Consider the following 18,892-nt stretch of genomic DNA (forward strand, 5'->3'; position numbering starts at 1 on the left):
ATCTGGGAGAGGGGAGAGGGGGGAACGAAAATATATGTATATATACAATTTTCTCTCGCTTTATACAAACACAAACACACTTTATACACTTGCGTTTGTATAAAAAACGAGAGAGGCGAGGGAGAGAACGAGAATGGCGAGCGAGATTCACCAAGAGAGAGGTGAAATAGCAACAGTTTGCTATGAGGTACAATTAAATCAAACTATATTTATAGCATTTAATTTGAATTAATAGTTTGCTATTATATACAATTTTCCCTATAAACTATTGTATGCATCATTGATTTCAATTTTTGGCAATCTAAAAGTGAATTTTGATTCAAAGATAAGAGGCGAAAGAGGTTCATTTGAATTTTCACCAAAATTTTCACAAGAGATGATTCACTAATAGACGGAAGAATAAGTCATTCAACCTTTCACGTCCAGATATATATATATAAATAGTAAATACTTGAATTTTTAATTTAATTTTTTTCTCTACCACTAAGACTTAATAAAAGAAAATTCTATATGTTCCAAGATGACGTGTCATTTTTGTTTTGAATCTAAATTTTATACAGAGTCTGTGTAGATAATTTTTTTACCAACTCTCACTCTGAGGTCATCTAAGATAAATCACTTTAAAATATGAGATTTGAAATTCTGAAATTAAAATATGTTACATGCGCTACATCAGATAAAGATAACCTGATGATAATATAAAAGTTATTCACACCGATAATATATATTACTTAAACTTGCTCTTCCAAAAAGAGAGGGAAAAAATGGAGATAAGAATTTGCAGATACTTGATTAAAGAAAATTAAAGAATAATAATAATAGCTGATTATATATATACCAGCAAACTTTGGAAGTTGACGCCAATTCCAACAGCCATATTTAGTAACATAAGCTGCTAATTTTTTATCTTCTTCAAGTGTCCAAGTACCCTTTTTTAATCCACTTTTTTTGTCGTAACAACGTGTTCTTGCCATTTTTGTTCTCTCTTATTAAAGTGTTTTTCCTTTTGTATATATATAGATAAATAAATGTAATATTATTGTACCAAAAGATATATAAAGTGAGAAAAACGTGTAATATTATGTGCAACGAAAATAAATAAATAAAATGATAACGAGTTATAGATATAAAATAAAAATAAAAATAGGGGACAAAGTGATATTATCTATAAGGTGTGGTCCTTCTAAGAAGATTCATTTTGTGTATTATCTCTTTGTGATTCATGTTACAATTTGGTCCTCACTTCTCAAATTCTCCAAGTAATATAATGCACCCACCATTAAACTTTGTTCAAAATCAAATTGAAATTGATAATTTGAATAGAAAAAAAGTTATTGGTTTATTGGTAATAAGTTATTGATTTAGCGATTTTGGTAATGATTTTAATTTTTTTTATTATCGAGTTTTTTAACGATTTGAGATTTTTTCTTTATCGATAGTCCGATAGTAAGTTAATAAATTATATTTACATCATTCAGTATATAAAGTTCTTGAACTGACAATCGACAACCGATATAAGTCAAACCGATAAAATTCCAAAAACCAAATTGAACCGACAAATACACCGCCCTACCCCACCATAACTTTGGTGATAGTCCTGTTTTAAATTATTTGTCATGTTTCTTATTTATAATCCACTTAAAAAAAGTTGATTAACATAATTTTTTATTTATTTATGTCTTAAAATATAATCACTTCTTATTAAATATTTATCTATTTATGTGTCGTCTTTCCATAATTGAATAATATTTTTTATACATACAAATATAAAAATAAATTAAAAACTCACTCATTTTTCTGAAATATACATAAAAGCTTTCTCACACACTCTCAATCTCCTTCTTCCTCTTCTCTTTATACATTATTTGAGGTGAAATTCGAGTGAGATCGTATAAACATGATAACTAATTTGGAACAAAGAAACTATAAAACATGATATAGAAACAATTTTTATTTATAGAAACAATTTTTGATCCTAAGATTATTTCGACTTTCTCTTTTGATTTTGAAAGTTTTTCTTTATCTCCTGTGATTCCAATCATTGATATGTTATCTTTATTTACGTCCCAATCTTTTATTAAAAAAGATTTTGCTAAACTTGCTTCAGACCCATTGTCTATTTGACAACAGGTTGTTATTTTTGTATCATAGACAATTACTTCTATGAAAACTGAAACTTTAAAATTAGTTTCTTTTGGCATTTATATTTTTGGTATAAAACAAGTTTCATTTTTGTATATCATTTCTATGCCATTTTTACCTATACTATAGTCTTCTAATTTATTTAGGAAAAGATTTCCTAGGATTAACTCCTGATCACTTTCGTGATTTGTAATATAACAGGGTACTGTTATTCGTATTGTATCTAGCTGTATTGGTAAGTCTACCATATTCTTACAACTAAAGTTATTTCCTTCAAAGGTTTGATAGGTATATTGCTTTCCTTCGTATATCGACATTCCATCTAATAAAATGCCTTTTACATGGTTAGCCGTTGCTCCTGTTTGTATAAAAATTTCTTGATACTTCCATTCAATTCCATTGAATATTCTTCCCTTTATCTTTGTGATGTTTGATAATTCTATCATTTTGGTAGGAAATCTGTTAGATACACTTTTCCTAATAGAATTTCTTCCATATTCTACTGAGAGTCTAGGATTGCTAGAACTTCCTATTTCTTGTGTTCTTCCAACTGAATTTCATATTCGTCTGGAATTTGAGCTTGCTGAATATCTGCTTCAACAATTCGTGCTATTCCTGCACATTCTTGATCTATTTCGATCATTTCTTTGTTTTTATAAACTTTTCCATAATTTGAATTTGTAACTGTGTACAAAGCTTGGTAATATATACTCATTATATGATTACCTGGTTTAAAAAGATCTTTTCTTTTTATTTGGAAATGTAAACTCAATGCATCATTAAAATCAGCATCTTTGAGTGATATACAATATTTTGGATAGTATGTGAAGAGAAGTTTTGTATATGCTAGATTACCTTATACTATACCAAGATTACCTTCTCTTGCATTAATAAATCTTTCATCTGATAGATTTATAACTATAGGACAATTAATTCCTTCTTTAAAAGTCGATTTGACTAATATTTGAATTCCTCCTAAATGAACATAGTTCAATTTTTTCCTTTTCTTTGCAGAAATTTTCCTAAGGATTTGATCTATCATTGGTTTTGTTAACAGGTTTAATTTATGTTTGCCTGTTGTTTGGGTAATTTCTATTACCTTTTCCATTTCCTGATATTCATGATAGGAAATTTTATCTCTTGCAAACATCCTTTGCATCCTACTTAAAAGGTTATCTTCTTTTTTGAGATTTAGTTTTAATCCTTGGATTTTTCTAAAAGTTTCTCCTGTGTTCTTCCAAACTGAATTTCATATTCGTCTGGAATTTGAGCTTGCTGAATATCTGCTTCAACAATTCGTGCTATTCCTGCACATTCTTGATCTATTTCGATCATTTCTTTGTTTTTATAAACTTTTCCATAATTTGAATTTGTAACTGTGTACAAAGCTTGGATTTTGTACAACAATTCCAGGACTATCATCAAACATTATATATGATAAGCCTAAAAACTCCTTGTGGACATTTTATCAAAGTCCCCAGAAAACAAAATCCATACAATCTTGAAAAAGACAATGGAGGAAATTTTAAAAGAAAATACTTAGAAAATCTAAGAAAAATTACTTGTAAGTGTCTTAATCTAGAAAAGATTAAAGAAAATCTTCAGAAATCATATGGAGAGAATCCATTAGAGAAATGGGAACAAAGTCATGAAAGGGCAACTTTAACTTTAAAAGACCCTAGCATAATTATTAGAGTTAAACCCATGCTCTACAATGAAGATGATAAAATTATATATATATATATATATATATATATATATATATATCGTTTTTGATAAAAAATAAAGTTAGCATATATATATATATATATATATCGTTTGTTGATAATTCAACGAAACAACTAATGTTTGATGTTTCTTCTGAAAATTGTTAATACTATAAATACTTTGTCTCATCTTGATTTTTGGTACCACTTGTGTTGCATACAGTGAATTTGTGTCTAGAAAAATAAGTAAACTATAACAACTAATTTGGATCGAAGGGAATATATAAAAGTCAATCGATATTTTAATTACTCAGATGTTAAATATGCCAATTGATAAACGGAGTTGAGAGAGTCGTCCATTTGATGTGACAAAATATATATGCAGCCAAGTTGGGCTCCTCACCTTACATCTATCATTATAATTTACAGAAAAAATTATGGAAATCTCACTAGTTTAGGAGCAAGTTATTTAGATATATTTTAGTTTGTAATATTATAGATTTTATCAGATCGATTTTGATACGTCTAGATACTCAAATACATTCAGGTAGATGTATCTCAGGATACATGGAGTCAAAATTATGTGTAATTTGTTCTAGATAGACTATATCCAAGTGAATTCGCATGTATCTAGGATACATAACAAATCTTGCTCGCTAATCTCCTATGTATCTGGATACCAGATACATACGGATACATGTATCTAGTGTGATTCACTTGTATCTGTTGAGATACATGACTATCTTGCTCGCCTCCCTTCTCGTCTCACTCCCCTCACCCTATTTTAGTGTATCTGGTAGCAAAAATACATGTATCCAGGTGTGTCCCTCAATATATATGGTAGAAAATTCTTAATTCGTGAAAAGCTACATAATTATTTAAAACTATAGGTATAATTAGCATATATGTATATGATATGAATGTATGTCTAATAAGATAATTTTTTCTAATTTATAAACATTGATAAAAATTTATTCCTTTATTTTTACTTGTTAAACTTTAAAATATTTTTTTTATTATTATTTTATATTAATTTTATTTTTATTATTACTTGTATAATTTCAACATTTAAATGTCTTGCTATAAATAAAAATAATATAGTAAAATAAACATGCCAATTAAGTTCCTGTTTTGTTCCTTTTACATGAGTGACAACCTAGTTTGTTCTTGACTTTCTAAAACGTGATGCAACTTCATGGGTCTCATTATAGGACAAAAAGCTTCATACATAGAAGTAGTTCTACTATATTAAAAACAATCTTTAATAATAATAGTTTAATAGCCGCTCAATACGTATATTTACTCTTTATAAATGTTCCTACAATTTATCACAACATTAAACTGAATGAATTGTTATAAAATTTCTAAATCGAATCTATAATAATTAAATCTTAAATTCGATTCCGTTCAATCATTAAAGGTATATATTGACCTGCCGTGTTGAAACTGTAGGAGGTATTTTTCAAAATTTGTGCAATAAACATTGAATACAAGCAAACATGCAAGCTAGCTATGAAAGTGAAACATGAAGAATTCATGATGGACACTACAAAACTTTAATGTAATGACAAAGATACATGTATCAATGTGTTTAATATGTTTATCAAAGGAGGGGGTGTCACCAAGTCAAAAAAAATTTTTAGCAGCAATTTATTAACGTATATAAAAAATACTTATCATGATTATCAGAAATAATCGAACTCAATACTTAAAAATACTTGTCATTCGTCTCTCTCCCAGAAATCTCGCTCGCCACTCTCCCTGATCTCTCTCGCCTCTCTCACTTTATACAAACACAAATATATAAATTGTGTTTGTGTTTGTGTTTGTATAAAGCGAGAAAAAACTGTTTATACAAATACAAATACATATATTTTCGTCCTATACACTTATAACTATACAAATACAGATCTTCCCCTACCAGTTCTCTTTTGCCTTTCTCTCTCTCGCTTTATACAAACACAAATTATACAAATTACAATGTATAATTGTGTTGTATAAAGCGAGAGAGAGAGAATTGATATACAAATGTTTTATTTCGATTCAATTGTATACAAATTCAAATTTTATGTAGATATACAAACATAAAGAACATATACATATACAAACACAATTTTCATAGACACGGACGCCCTATTTATACAAATCAGATGCCTGCGATTTTTTACAAATCAAAGTTGCATGCGATTTTTATACATAACTGATGCTCCATAGCAAACATAAAATTTGTTATGGAGCGCAATTATGCAAACTATACCTATAGCATACAAATATGATTTTCATGTTTGTCAAACCTAAAATTACTCTACTTAAAACATGTCAAGTTAGAAGTGGTAAAAGAATTAATTAAGTGGCAACTGGCAAGCTCTAAATTAAGATCTTTAATACCTAAACCCTTTTATCATTTTAATTATTAAAGTTGTGGGCACTCAACCTAGCCTCACTAATTTAATTTGTTATATATTCATTTTAAAGTGCTTTGCATTCTGATTAAATTAATATAGACAAGTTTTGTCTAATTAAATTTATTCTTTATCATAATAAAGTAGCAGCAGCTTTATTGCTCCCAAGAGTTTTTCTAAAAGAAAAACCAATTGTTAGACTTTGAGAAAATAGCCAAATACCTCCTTAATCTATTACCAGATTATCAACTACACACTTATACTTTACGAGAAATCTATTACCTCTCTGAATTATTTTAAAATATAATTATTTGCTCCCTGAATGCTGAGGTGGCAAAGAAGGTGTAGTTCACTCTCTTTGAGAGAGTGAAAGACTACAAAAATAATTAAAACTTTAATTTATAAGTATTTCTTTTATTTCATAGTAATTTTTTTTGAATTTTTATGTTTACTTTTATTCTTATTTATTTTTCCATTTTTACCTTCTTCCTCTTCTTTCTTTTCCTCTTTAACAGGGCAATATCAGCTCACCTCCACCACCAGGCCCGCATCATCCATTTATCACTAAGCCAAGTCTCATCTTCAAATCACATATTTGTCACCGTAGCTTCACTTCTCACCGATTTGAATATTTGGCAGTAACTCAAAATTAAAATCGAAAGTCAAGAGGATTGAACTTTAGTGTAAAAATGAAGAAGAATTCATTGGTAACAAACACATTAACTTAGAAGAATTTAATTACAAAATCATTGGGTGACAAACTAATTAATGGAGAAAACCCATTTATTGAAATGGTTGCAAGAATCCATCAAACTTCTTAGGTTAACATTGTTAAATCGAAATCAACACTAGTCTCTCCGCTAGCCAACACCAGTATCGTCATTTCGGCCAACTAGTGTTGTTTACTAGTAATTTTTCAAAGCATTGTTTTAAGTTCAATACTAGTAGTGGAAGCAGAAGTGATTCCGACGATGGAGTTTCCAATTCTCCTAAAGCTTCAATAAAGAACATCGAGATTTGTTGATATCAGATCTCCTCTAAAGGTCTCAGCATATGTAGTAGTCATGGAATGTATCCTATCTAAAAAGGCATTTTTTAAAATCTAAAAAGCATTGTTGAAGACAAAGAAAAGAGGAATGGAAAATGAAACAGAAAAGTAGAAAAGGAAAATATAAAAGGAAAAAGCATAATAGAGAAAAAGAATTATTATTTTTATATAAAAAAACGTAATATTACGTGGCATGGCACGTGCAGATCACTACTTAGTGCGAATCTGGGTGTTTGATTATAAGGGGATATATATTTCATTTTGAAAATGTCCAAGGGGGTAATAGGACCCCCGTAAAATATAGGTGTGTAGTTGGTAATCTGGTTATAGGTTGAAGGGTGATTTGGCTATTTTCTCGTTAGACTTTTGAACTTCTATAAATTGAGTATCTTTCCTTCCTACAACTCCACAACAACCTAATAAGCACCTACAATGTAATCATTAGAAAAATCATGTTAAGGAGGATTTTTATACTTTCTTTTATATAAATTTTTTTATATTATATATAAGCCAATTGATATATCAAACCTCGTTATATTTTGCCCCTTTATTAATAATAGTAATTTGCTTATGTCTAGTTTATTATCGTTCAAGATTTGCTTTATCAACTTTCGCACGTCACCTTGTTGTTTGGACCCCAACACCCATAAACGTGATTAGTGAGATTTAAACTATACACTTAAAAATTGCAACTATTTAGGCCAACACTAATTTTGTTCATTAAAGTACTTTCCAAATCCAATATTTTTTTTATACTAAAATAAGAGAAGAAAGGGGCCAGCCGGCCAAGAATGTCCAAACCATACCAAACAAACAAAACAATTTTTTTTCTACCTTTGTTCTATAGCTCTATATAAATTGAATCACATATTTTCATGTGTCCTAAAACTGTGTTTTCATCAACAAAAAAAAAAACAAAAAGGGTCAATGAAGAGCAAGTTCTTTCATTGTTTTCGTCCCATTGTTGAGGATCAATCTACTTCAAGTGTTATCACAAAAACAAGTGAGAATGATCAATTGGTTAGTCTTTCTTCATGACAATCTAATAGTCTTTTTACCTATTATGTGTGTCTAGTTTGTGGATATTGTCACCATTAAATTAAACTGTGTGATCATCTCATGATGAGTAACATATTTTTATTTAAAACATAATGTACTTAGACTGATGTTGGCGATCTCAAAGGGAGATATCTAAACATGGAGCTACTCATCTTAATATTTATTATAATTATGTAGTCAACGATCAAGTACTTTTTTAGTAGTCTTTTTACCTATTATGTGAGTCTAGTTACGATCAAGTATTTTTTTTTTTCCTATAGGCTAGACATGCACGTGAATATTTTTGGGTATGGTGACAATGAGACTCAAACCGGATGAAATAGAGCGCACTAGCTACTTTTCGAACTTACTAATTCAACAAGTGAAACTCCATGATGGTGACTATTTTTCATTAGTAGGAGCGGAAAACGGGAAAAGTGTCTATTTGTGAATATTAACCCTCAAATCAGATGAAATAGAGCGCACCAGCTACTTTTCGACTTACTAATTCAACAAGTGAAACTCCATGATGGTGACTATTTTTCATTAGTAGGAGTGGAAAACGGGAAAAGTGTCTATTTGTGAATATTAACCCTCAAATCTATGACTTCTAATTGCTTTGATATGATGTTAAAGTATCAACAACATTTGAATTAATTATTAGAGATAAAACACATTTATTTACTTAATGGAAAAGGGTCAAAATTGCCCCTAAACTATGTGAAATAGACCACTTATACCCTCCATTACATTTTGGGATCAAAAATACCCCCGCCGTTATCCTAGGAGACCACAAATACCCTCAAGAGTTAACACCCCCAAATTATTAGTGACGTGGCAAGCCACATGGGACTAATCCCTCCACCTAAGCATTGCCAACTAAGATTCACTACAAAGAATTTGACATTTAGTGGCGACAAAGTTGCCACAAAATCCCAAAATATGTCACTAAAGGTTATTAGTGATTTTTAGTGGTGACTAAGGCTCCAACAACCATTCGCTAGTAAAACCTATTTTTCAACCAAAAAATATGATAATTAATTTTCGATTGCAACCTAATTTTCTAAAATAAATAACTTTGCAATATCAATATTAAAAATATCCAATATTATTATGAAAAATCATCAAAATTACTTCTCGATTCAAATCTCCTACTATTTAATGCATCATTGTACATTTTATACATTTACATATGACATAAAAATAAAACATACAGTGTCTTAAAACTCCTACTTAATCGATATCATTTTTGGTTTTTTAAAAACAATGAAGAAAAAAACACAAAATTAGAATTTAATGTTAAAAACTTTTAGTGACGATTTCTGGGCTTTTGTGGCGACTATTGTCACCTCTAAAGGTCAAATTCTTTTGTATTGAATCTTAGTTGGCAATGCTTAGGTGGAGGGATTAGTCCCATGTGGCTTGCCACGTCACTAATAATTTGGGGTGTTAACTCTTGAGGGTATTTGTGGTCTCCTAGGATAACGGCGGGGGTATTTTTTATCCCAAAATGTAATGGAGGGTATAAGTGGTCTATTTCACATAGTTTAGGGGCAATTTTGACCCTTTTCCATTTACTTAATTATATCTTTAACCGTCTACCTACAAGTAATAATTAAAATCATGACTAATGATTGCTTCATTTTTGCAGTTTGAATCGAAAAGTAGTAGGGGAAATAGAAGAGACAAGTTCTTCAAAGGATTTAATGGTCAATCAAGCAAGCAAAATGAAATTACTTCAATTGGCACTTTATGCAAGGGAAATAAGTCATCAAAAAAATATTCATACAACCATAGAGAATCCTCAAGTGCTTCAAAATCATGTCATGATGAAAACAAGAAATCTAGCACAAGTGTTCATTTGATTATTTTCACACTATTTGTGACTATTTATTTTGGTAGGGTTTTTGCTATATTTTTAACATTATTATGGATTCTATTGTTCTCCTTAATCCCCAAGTCAATCAGTAATGTAGATGTGAAAAAACAGAGCTACTACTATAAATGATCATGATGTTGATTTATTCTTTGAAATGAGAAGGTAAAAATAACTTACATTGTACAAATTAACATAGTACATCAACATTTCTTTTGCGAGTTATTTTTTTAATGACCCGGAAATTCATTTTTAGAAATTTTTACAAAATTACAGTTTTAGCCCTTCCGATAGTTTTTTTCCGAGTAATTTATAATCAGTAAGTAAAGTTGGTTTGAGAATTTTAAACTATTCTTTTAACTATAGTTAATTAATTGATACGTAATTGTAGATAATTGACTTAATCGATAGTTGATGGGCTAAAGTAATAACTTATTTAAGACCCTATACTATTTGATCCATATATAGTAAAATAAGTGGGTATCCTAAAATTTATCACTTTTAGTACTAATTAATTCAGAAAAGAAAGAAGGAACGGACGAAGGGTTACGGCATCTCCAATTACGAACCGCTTCAGGTAAAACTTCAACTGAAGTTTCAATTTCTCTATGCATGCATTAATTGCTCTTTATAGTGCTTATGCTTTCATTAAATGCTACATATATATGTATATAATAATATTATGTTAGCATTAAATTGAAAAGGGGTTTTTGGAATAAAGAATTGGCAGGTGGTATATATATATGTATTCAAGATTTTAATGTAAATGGAGGAAGTAGGTGTTTTAGGTGTTGGCCAATCAAATTTTGGAAGGGTTGAGGCCATGATTGGATGACATGATGGAATTAATAGTTAGGAATATAGGGTATATCAAATTGAGGTTTGAAACAGTGGTTTCCTCGTGTAATTGATGTCTATTGTTTCGTTGATTTTCTTATTAATACAAAATTATGATTCAAATTTTGTATATATTGGTACATGTCATTAAGTGTTAGATGTATGGTATTATGTGAATACCCTTAGATTTATGATATTGAAAAGAAGTTGAAACTTAACCCTAGGCTTGAAACTTAGGAACTTGATTATAAATTTGGTGAGTTTTTGGGTCTAGGCTAAACCTATAGTAATATGAGTGTTGTTAGTTTCAAAATGTTATTGTGAATATGTACTTGAATAGATTGCATTGATTTGGAAGCTCAACGAAAAGGGAAAGCTCAAGTCTCAGAGTGATTGTTCGGTTATTAGAGGCAAGTGAATTTCTAAACCCTTGTTAAGTGTATGGAATTCATGTATTTCCTTGTAATATGTGTTTGGGGGTAATGAGACTTGGTGATGGGTTGACTTGTCCACATTGATTAATTCTAATGATGAAAAAGGGGTAATAAAAGGCAATGTGATTAATTGTTTGTGTGTTATGTGTTGAGAATTGTTTGTGATGGGCATTGGTACGAGTACCGGTGTATAAAGGAAAAGTTTATTACTATAGAATGCGGATTGTAATCCGAGAATATCAAAGCATATGGGCATTAGCTAATATTATATATTGACTTGATTTATTATGTGTGATTGGGTTCTTTATTGAACTTGTATACTGGTGATTGCTGAGGTGGTTACATATCATATTGATAATTGATTGAGATGCATCATCCCTTTTATTCAAATCATATTGTGCACATGCATTGACATGAGATTGAGTATAAGATGGGCACGTGGAGATCATTCGTGCTGGGGATGGTGAGATGTTAGATTATAATTTGGGCACGTGGAGATCGTCTGTGCGAAATTTGTTTAATTTATGCTAGTGCGTTGAGATCGTCCGCACAGCCACGTGGAGATCGTCCGTGTCGGTATATGGACCTCGCGAGTCCCCCATGGGTCATGAACTCTCGATGTATTTTCGAGGAGTATCATGTATATACGGTTGAGAGAATACTTGGTATTCTGAGGCATATCATTTCATGGTGTCATATTGCATTACATCCCATGACATCCTTCATTCTTGATGATTATGTGTTTTATTGGTGGTTGGAAGTTACTGTATATTTGATTACCTCTATTTGATGAACTTGATCTTGTGTGTTGCTGATATTGTAAGTGCCTTTTTGTGTAACTTTGACTGATGAATATTGAGCTTGTTGTTGAGAATATGTGATTGTTAGAATGTTGTTGTTGAGATATGTGCTTGTAAATTGTGAACTATTAGGTTGGGCTGGTTTTATGCAGGTTGTAGTTGTGAAGGTTCGGTTGGGGTGTAAGGAGTACCCATATTCTATCCCCTTAGCTTGTATTTAGAGGTTTACTTGCTAAGTACCGTGTAGTTTGGTACTCACCCCTTGCTTCTACAATTTCTTTGTAGGTTGCGAGCCTGGATTTGGGATACTTTCCATTCTCTTCTTTTCTGAGGCTTCCTGGATACTTGTGAGGTAGCTGTTTGTAATCTCAGCAGACCTTCTTTCTCCTATTTATGATCTTGTTTTTAATTCTAGAAATAAGGTCATTTGAGACTTGTGTTTTTCTTTTGAATCAATTGTAATACTTTAGAGGCTTGTACACGTGACAACCAGCTTTTGGGGGGATTTTTGAGTTGATTATGAAATTTCCGCATTTATTTTAATGGTTGAGTTTTAGGCTGACTTGTCTTGGTGGGATAAGACAAGTGCCATCACGTCCATTTTTGGGTCGTGACATTTTTACATACTTCAATCCGTTCAATTCTTTTAGGTAAATATGATATTGTAAATTTTGTCCATTAGTTTTCATTCACATCTGGGGTAATTATATTTCAATGTCTTTCAGTGATTTAGTTTACAAAATATCTAGTAAATATATAGATTTTGTATATATTTATAACACAAACATATATATAAATCAGTGTGTAATTTTGTATATTTGAACTAATGTCCTGCCAAAAATAAGCAAAATATAGGTAATGAACTAATTCGAATAAACTAAATGTAAAGTATTAAATTAGGTTGTTGCACCTAACATACATGAGGACATGATAAAGCACGTTTCCTCATGTGTGGGTCTGAATCTTTTTCATGGGTCAAACACGTGAAAATTCTTCATTATTCTTAATTAGTGATTTAAATTCTGGATAGTTATCTCTAATAGAAACACTTTATCCTCCGAAGTAAAATTTTCTGACATAAATCCAAATCATTGGACCTCAAAACGAATATTGAATACTAGGTGAAATTAAATTAAACGCTGATTTAATAAAACAAATGTGAAAATATCAAGTATACAATATTGTTTCCGTGCTATATAAGATACTCCCACTTTCTAATTAAATATTTGTTGCCCAACATATTTGGTGGTTACATAAGCCACTAGGAAAAAGTAGCCAAATTATGGTCTAAGCATGGAAATTAAAAGCACAAAGAATCATTTCACTAAAGTAGGATCCACAATTAACGCTATTTTTTAAAGAAGTATATTTTTAAGATTAGATGCATTATATGATGAAAAGGAAAAGCAAAAACACTAACAAGAAATTAATAAAAAAGATTCTACGTGGTAATCCGTTCTTAATTATTATACTTAGGCTAATTCTATTTCTTTTTGGATGGAAAAATGGATCACAAATAAATACTTTCTTTTTGGATAAAAAAAATGGAACATAAATACCTTTCTGATGTTCCTTGATTGTTATGGACAAATTACATTACTAATTATTTATTTGTTTTGCTAAAATTGATCTAAAAAAAAAGATCTTATGAGGTTGAATTCAAGAAAAATTTGAATTTTTATGTGTATATTAGTCTATAAATATGTGTGATCAGCTTTATTTAAACTTAAATTTTGTGGGTACATTCACGACAATCTATTAAATGATACATATTATTTTCAAATGGTGAAAATCATTTATTTTTTGCACTTTGAATGTCACGAAACAAAAATTCAGAAAAATATCAATATTTCATGTGTATTAATTCATAAATTTTTCGGATTATGTGAGACATGAGTCCATTGGTGACAACCTATTGAATGATATTTATTGTTTTAGAAATGTGAATGTCACTTCTTCTTTTTGGAGTTTATGTGTAACGAAATAAGAATTTACCAAACTCTAAGTTTTTCGTGTGTATAAGTCAATGAATTTTTAAAATATGTGTGACCAACTGAATGTGTTTGAGCTTAAATTTTGTGAATAGATTAGTGACAACCTATTAAATGATTATTATAATTAGTTTTGAAATGGGAACATTGGTTTTTGCTAGTTTATTTCTCAGGAAACAGGAATCTAGGATTCTCTCGATTTTTCATGTGAAATTGTAACACCTCGCTTTTTGAAAGAACTAGAAAGACTTAAAATTGGAAAGAAATTGTTTTTGGAGATAATCAAATTTAGAAAGTTTGACAAAGTTAAGCTAAGTATGAGTTTTGGATCAACTTCAAACAACCATAACTCCTATCTCAGGATGAGTTAGGTGAGCTACTAGATACCGTAGGAAAGATCTTTGAATTATATTTCCAACGCCACTGAGTTTGCTCAGTTTCGAGTGCGTATGACGGAGATATGTCCATTTGAAGTTGGGTTGTCTAGATAAGAAAAGTCAAACCGGATTTTAGAATGGTATTATGGTCTTTTCACTACCCAATTAATTAAATTCATTTTTGGTAATTAAGTTGGGGACAAAACTGATTGGATTCCGTTTACGCTTCATAAAAAATAAGTTAGGGTTTCGAGAGAAGAGAAAATAAGAGGAGAAAAGAGGAAAGGATCAAGGCGTTCGTCGGGGTTCTTGAGTTTTGTTGCGAATTTTCACCATGGGTTTAATCCCTAAGAGGTAAGTAAGCTTCCATAGTGTTGGGTTTGTTCATCCACACGGTAATCATGTTATTTTCAGCGAAATTTCATTCTTGAAGTTGAAAGATTAGAGTTATTGATGAGTTCTTGAGAAGTGTTCTTGAAGTTCATTCTAAATCTTGTTTGTTGGGGTTTTGATGATTTCTTGAGATGAAAGTGAGTTTTTTGAGGGGCTATATTGAGTAGATTAGAGTGTACTTATGTTAAGTAATCGAATCCAAGTGATTGGGGAAGAAATCGTTCGATTCTAGGCGAGTTAGGGTGAGAAAACGAGCAAGGAAATTCGTCGGGTTTTCAGAGTTGGGGCCTGGCGCGTCGCGCCAGCCAGTGCGCCCCAAATTATGCTCTGAAGTTTAGGGGCTGGCAACCCCGCGCCACTCAGTGCGCCAGGGTCGCCTACCCGTCCAGTTTGCAATCGGTTGTTCCGTCTGAGTTCTTTCGAAGGGTACCTTCACTCCTTTTCGATTCTAACTACTCTAAGCTACTTCTAAACACCTAGAAATCATTCATAACATGATCCTAACCTTGAATTCATAATTCAAATTCAAGGTAGAGTTAAGAGTTAAGTTTTGAGAATTTTTTTGGACATTCTAAGAAAGTTCCTTTGAGTCCTTTTGTGGAGTCTTCTACAACTTCTAGTAACTTGTTTCAAGACTCGAGCAAGTGAGTATGAGAATGAGGAGGATGTATTCATGAGTCTACTTTATCATCACGATATCCTTCATATCATGAACCATAACTCTTGAATTCATAATTCACATTCAAGAGAGAGTTAAGAGTAGAGTTTAAGAAAGTCTTTGAGTTCAATTGTGAATCCTTTGAGATCAACTATCGATTTGCACTAAGTTTTGAGGAAGTAAGTTTAAGAATAAGAAGAGTCGGATACTTGAGTTCCATATTGTTATGTAGACCCTTGATTCCTGTTGTTCATACCCATAAATTCCGCATAAACTTCATAAATTAAGTACTTTTGAGAGGAGTAGTATATTCAAGTTCTAAGTCTTGAGTATTGAGTTCATAACCCTTTTGAGATTATATTCCTAATCATGGGACTATTACATGTTACCCATGAAGTCCTTGAGTTGAGTAGTTCATGCCCATAACTCTACATGAACCCTATAAGTCGAGCAATTAATCTTGAGATGAGAAGTATCTTTAAGTCCTTGAGTTGAGTAGTTCATGCTCATAATTCCGCATGAACCCTTTGAGTTGAGCATTCTTGAAATGAGTAGTATCATTGAAGTTCTTGAGTTCCAAGTATTGAGTTCTATCTATGGTTATTGAAAACCTTGAATTAAGTCGTTCACGTCCATAATTTGGCATGAACCCTATTTTAAGAAGTCTTATACAAATGCTTTAAATTTGTTTTAAGACTTGAGTTTTGTAAAGAGTAAAGAGTGAAGTTCTTTTCTTCAAAAAGAGTATATCGGGACTATGTATTCCCAAAGAGTAAAATGTTTTCACATTTAAACAATAAAGGAAATTGAGATTTCCAAAAGAGCCTTTGAGCTAGTTTTCAGTAAAGAGTAAATGCTTTCACAATTAAGCAAAAGAGGAAACACGGATTTCCAAGAGAGCCTTCGGGCTAGTTTTTGAGTAATTATCTCAAACCACAAAGTTATGTTTTTAAACATATGAGCTAGTATATTTTGGGAGTAGTATTGAGCACTGATATAAGGGAGAGTTTAGACAACTCCCAGCCCCGTTAAACCATGTAGCCACCATGGGTAGAAAAGGGTCATACTTTTTAAATGATTCCTTAGTGCTTTTTAGCATAGACTAGTGGATCCACTAAGTAGTTAGGTTCTATGCCCTTGGCAAGGTATAGGACGACCCTGACAGCGTGAGACAAAACGTTGTATCATCACAATAACTCTTAAGTGATGGTTGTCGGTTAGAGAAACTCCCACAACATTATTTTGTATTCTTATATACACAGAATTTATTTTGTATTTTCATAGACAAACAAAGTTTATATTGTATCCTTGCATACAAATTGAGTATATTATATTTTTAAATACATTGAGTTGTTTGCTATTGTTTTAAAAGCTTTCCATATATTGCATCTCTTATTGTTGCTTTGTATTGAGTTGAGTATCCAGAGTTTGAGTACCAAGAGTTGAGTGTCTTATTATTAAGTTGAGCCTTATTTCACTGAGTTGAATATCTTATCTTTGAGTTGAGTATCTTATTCCTGAGTTGAGTTAATTGAGTGAGTTGAGAAGAGGTAAGTATGTTTCTTTTTTATCAAGTTCAAGCTTATGTTATGCTTTAGAATTTCCCTTACATGCTCGTACATTCCACGTATTGAGCCATCTGGCCTGCATCATTTCATGTGCAGATACATGTATTTAGGGTCATCAATAGGAGTTTCGTTGATACCACATGGAGTTCAAGTTAGCTATGGTGACTCCTTACTTCCGGAGGGTTCCACTTTTACTTTCAGTTAGATCAGTTGTTAGGATATCGTGGGTCTTGTCCCGACTTCCATCTTCGTCATTTAGAGGCTTCATAGATATACAATAGAGTTTCAGAAGTCTATTCATTTATTTTATTAAATGTTTTAAAGACTTAAGTTGCCTATTTTATGGCGAGTTGAATAATTTATTTTTATTCAGAGTTTTTCATTTGAGTTAAAGCTTTGTATTTTAGTTTCATGAATTATGTTCAGTTTTTAAGCTTTTGCATGCTTAAGTTAGTCTTCCGCTTGTAGTCAGCTAGGATGAGGGTTCACTTGGGGAGCACAGTTGTTAGGATATCGTGGGTCTTGTCCCGACTTCCATCTTTGTCATTTAGAGGCTTCATAGATAGACAGTAGAGTTTCAGAAGTCTGTTCATTTATTTTATTAAACTTTTTAAAGACTTAAGTTGCCTATTTTATGGCGAGTTGAATAATTTATTTTTATTCAGAGTTTTTCATTTGAGTTAAAGCTTTGTATTTTAGTTTCATGAATTTTTATTCAGTTTTTAAGGTTTGTATGCTTGAGTTAGTCTTCCGCTTGTAGTCAGCCAGGATGAGGGTTCGCTTGGGGACCAACAATGGTTCTCGAGTGCTGGCCACTCCAGGGTGTAGGCTCGGATCGTGACAAAAATACTCCATGATTTTTTGGAATATGTGTGACCGTCTCTATTTGAGCTCAAATTTTGTAGGCTCATCGATGACGACCTATAAAATGATACTTATTATTTTCAAAAGATGAACATCTTTTTTTTTCAGTTTATGTTTTAGGAAATTGGAATTTAAGATTGTCTTAATTTTCATGTATATTAATCCATAAATTTTCCAAAATACGTGCGACTAACTCTTTTTGAGTTTAAATTTGTTGGTTCATTAGTTACAACCTAGTAAATGATACTTAATTTTTAAAAGGTGAACATAATATTTTTAAATTTATGTATTACAAAACAAGAATTCAGGAAAATTTAAATTTTTTGCATGTATTAATTCATTATTTTTTGAAAAATGTGTGACAAATCCACTTGCGTTTATGCACAATTGTCCCTAAATAATTAGAGCATACAATACCGAATATTAATCTGGCAAAAATAACTTCAAAATGAAGTAATAATTATCTAAAGCAACAAAAGGTGGAAAAGACGGTTAAAAAAAAACTACTCCTAATAAGCTTCCGAAAAAAATATTCATTAGAGAACCTTAAGATTCGCGAGCCAAATTCAAAATTTAAAATTTTATAGGTTATGAATAATAGGCGTGACCTCCAACAATCTGTAACATTATATGTTCGAGTCATTACAAAAAGGAAAAGCTCTTGAGATTGAGAGGCAAAAGGAAAAAAGTTTAAAATTCATCTTCATACATATTTAGTAAATCTTTTAGTACATATATAAAGTTTGAGCTAAAACTAT

At 31.0% G+C, this 18,892-nt stretch overlaps 1 protein-coding gene across 1 annotated transcript in view; it reads right to left on the reverse strand.

Moving 5' to 3' along the window:
* LOC107061456 (transcription factor MYB114-like) overlaps positions 1 to 980 on the reverse strand; it is a 4,410-nt gene extending 3,430 nt beyond the window's left edge. Inside the window, exon 1 of the mRNA XM_015310716.1 lies at positions 839 to 980. Coding sequence (XP_015166202.1) covers positions 839 to 974 — 136 coding nt within the window. The 5' untranslated portion in view covers positions 975 to 980. The remainder of the gene's footprint in view (positions 1 to 838) is intronic.
* Positions 981 to 18,892: the final 17,912 nt, after the last annotated feature.

Source organism: Solanum tuberosum, unplaced genomic scaffold (genome assembly GCF_000226075.1).
Source record: "Solanum tuberosum cultivar DM 1-3 516 R44 unplaced genomic scaffold, SolTub_3.0 scf00140, whole genome shotgun sequence".
NCBI lineage: Eukaryota > Viridiplantae > Streptophyta > Magnoliopsida > Solanales > Solanaceae > Solanum > Solanum tuberosum.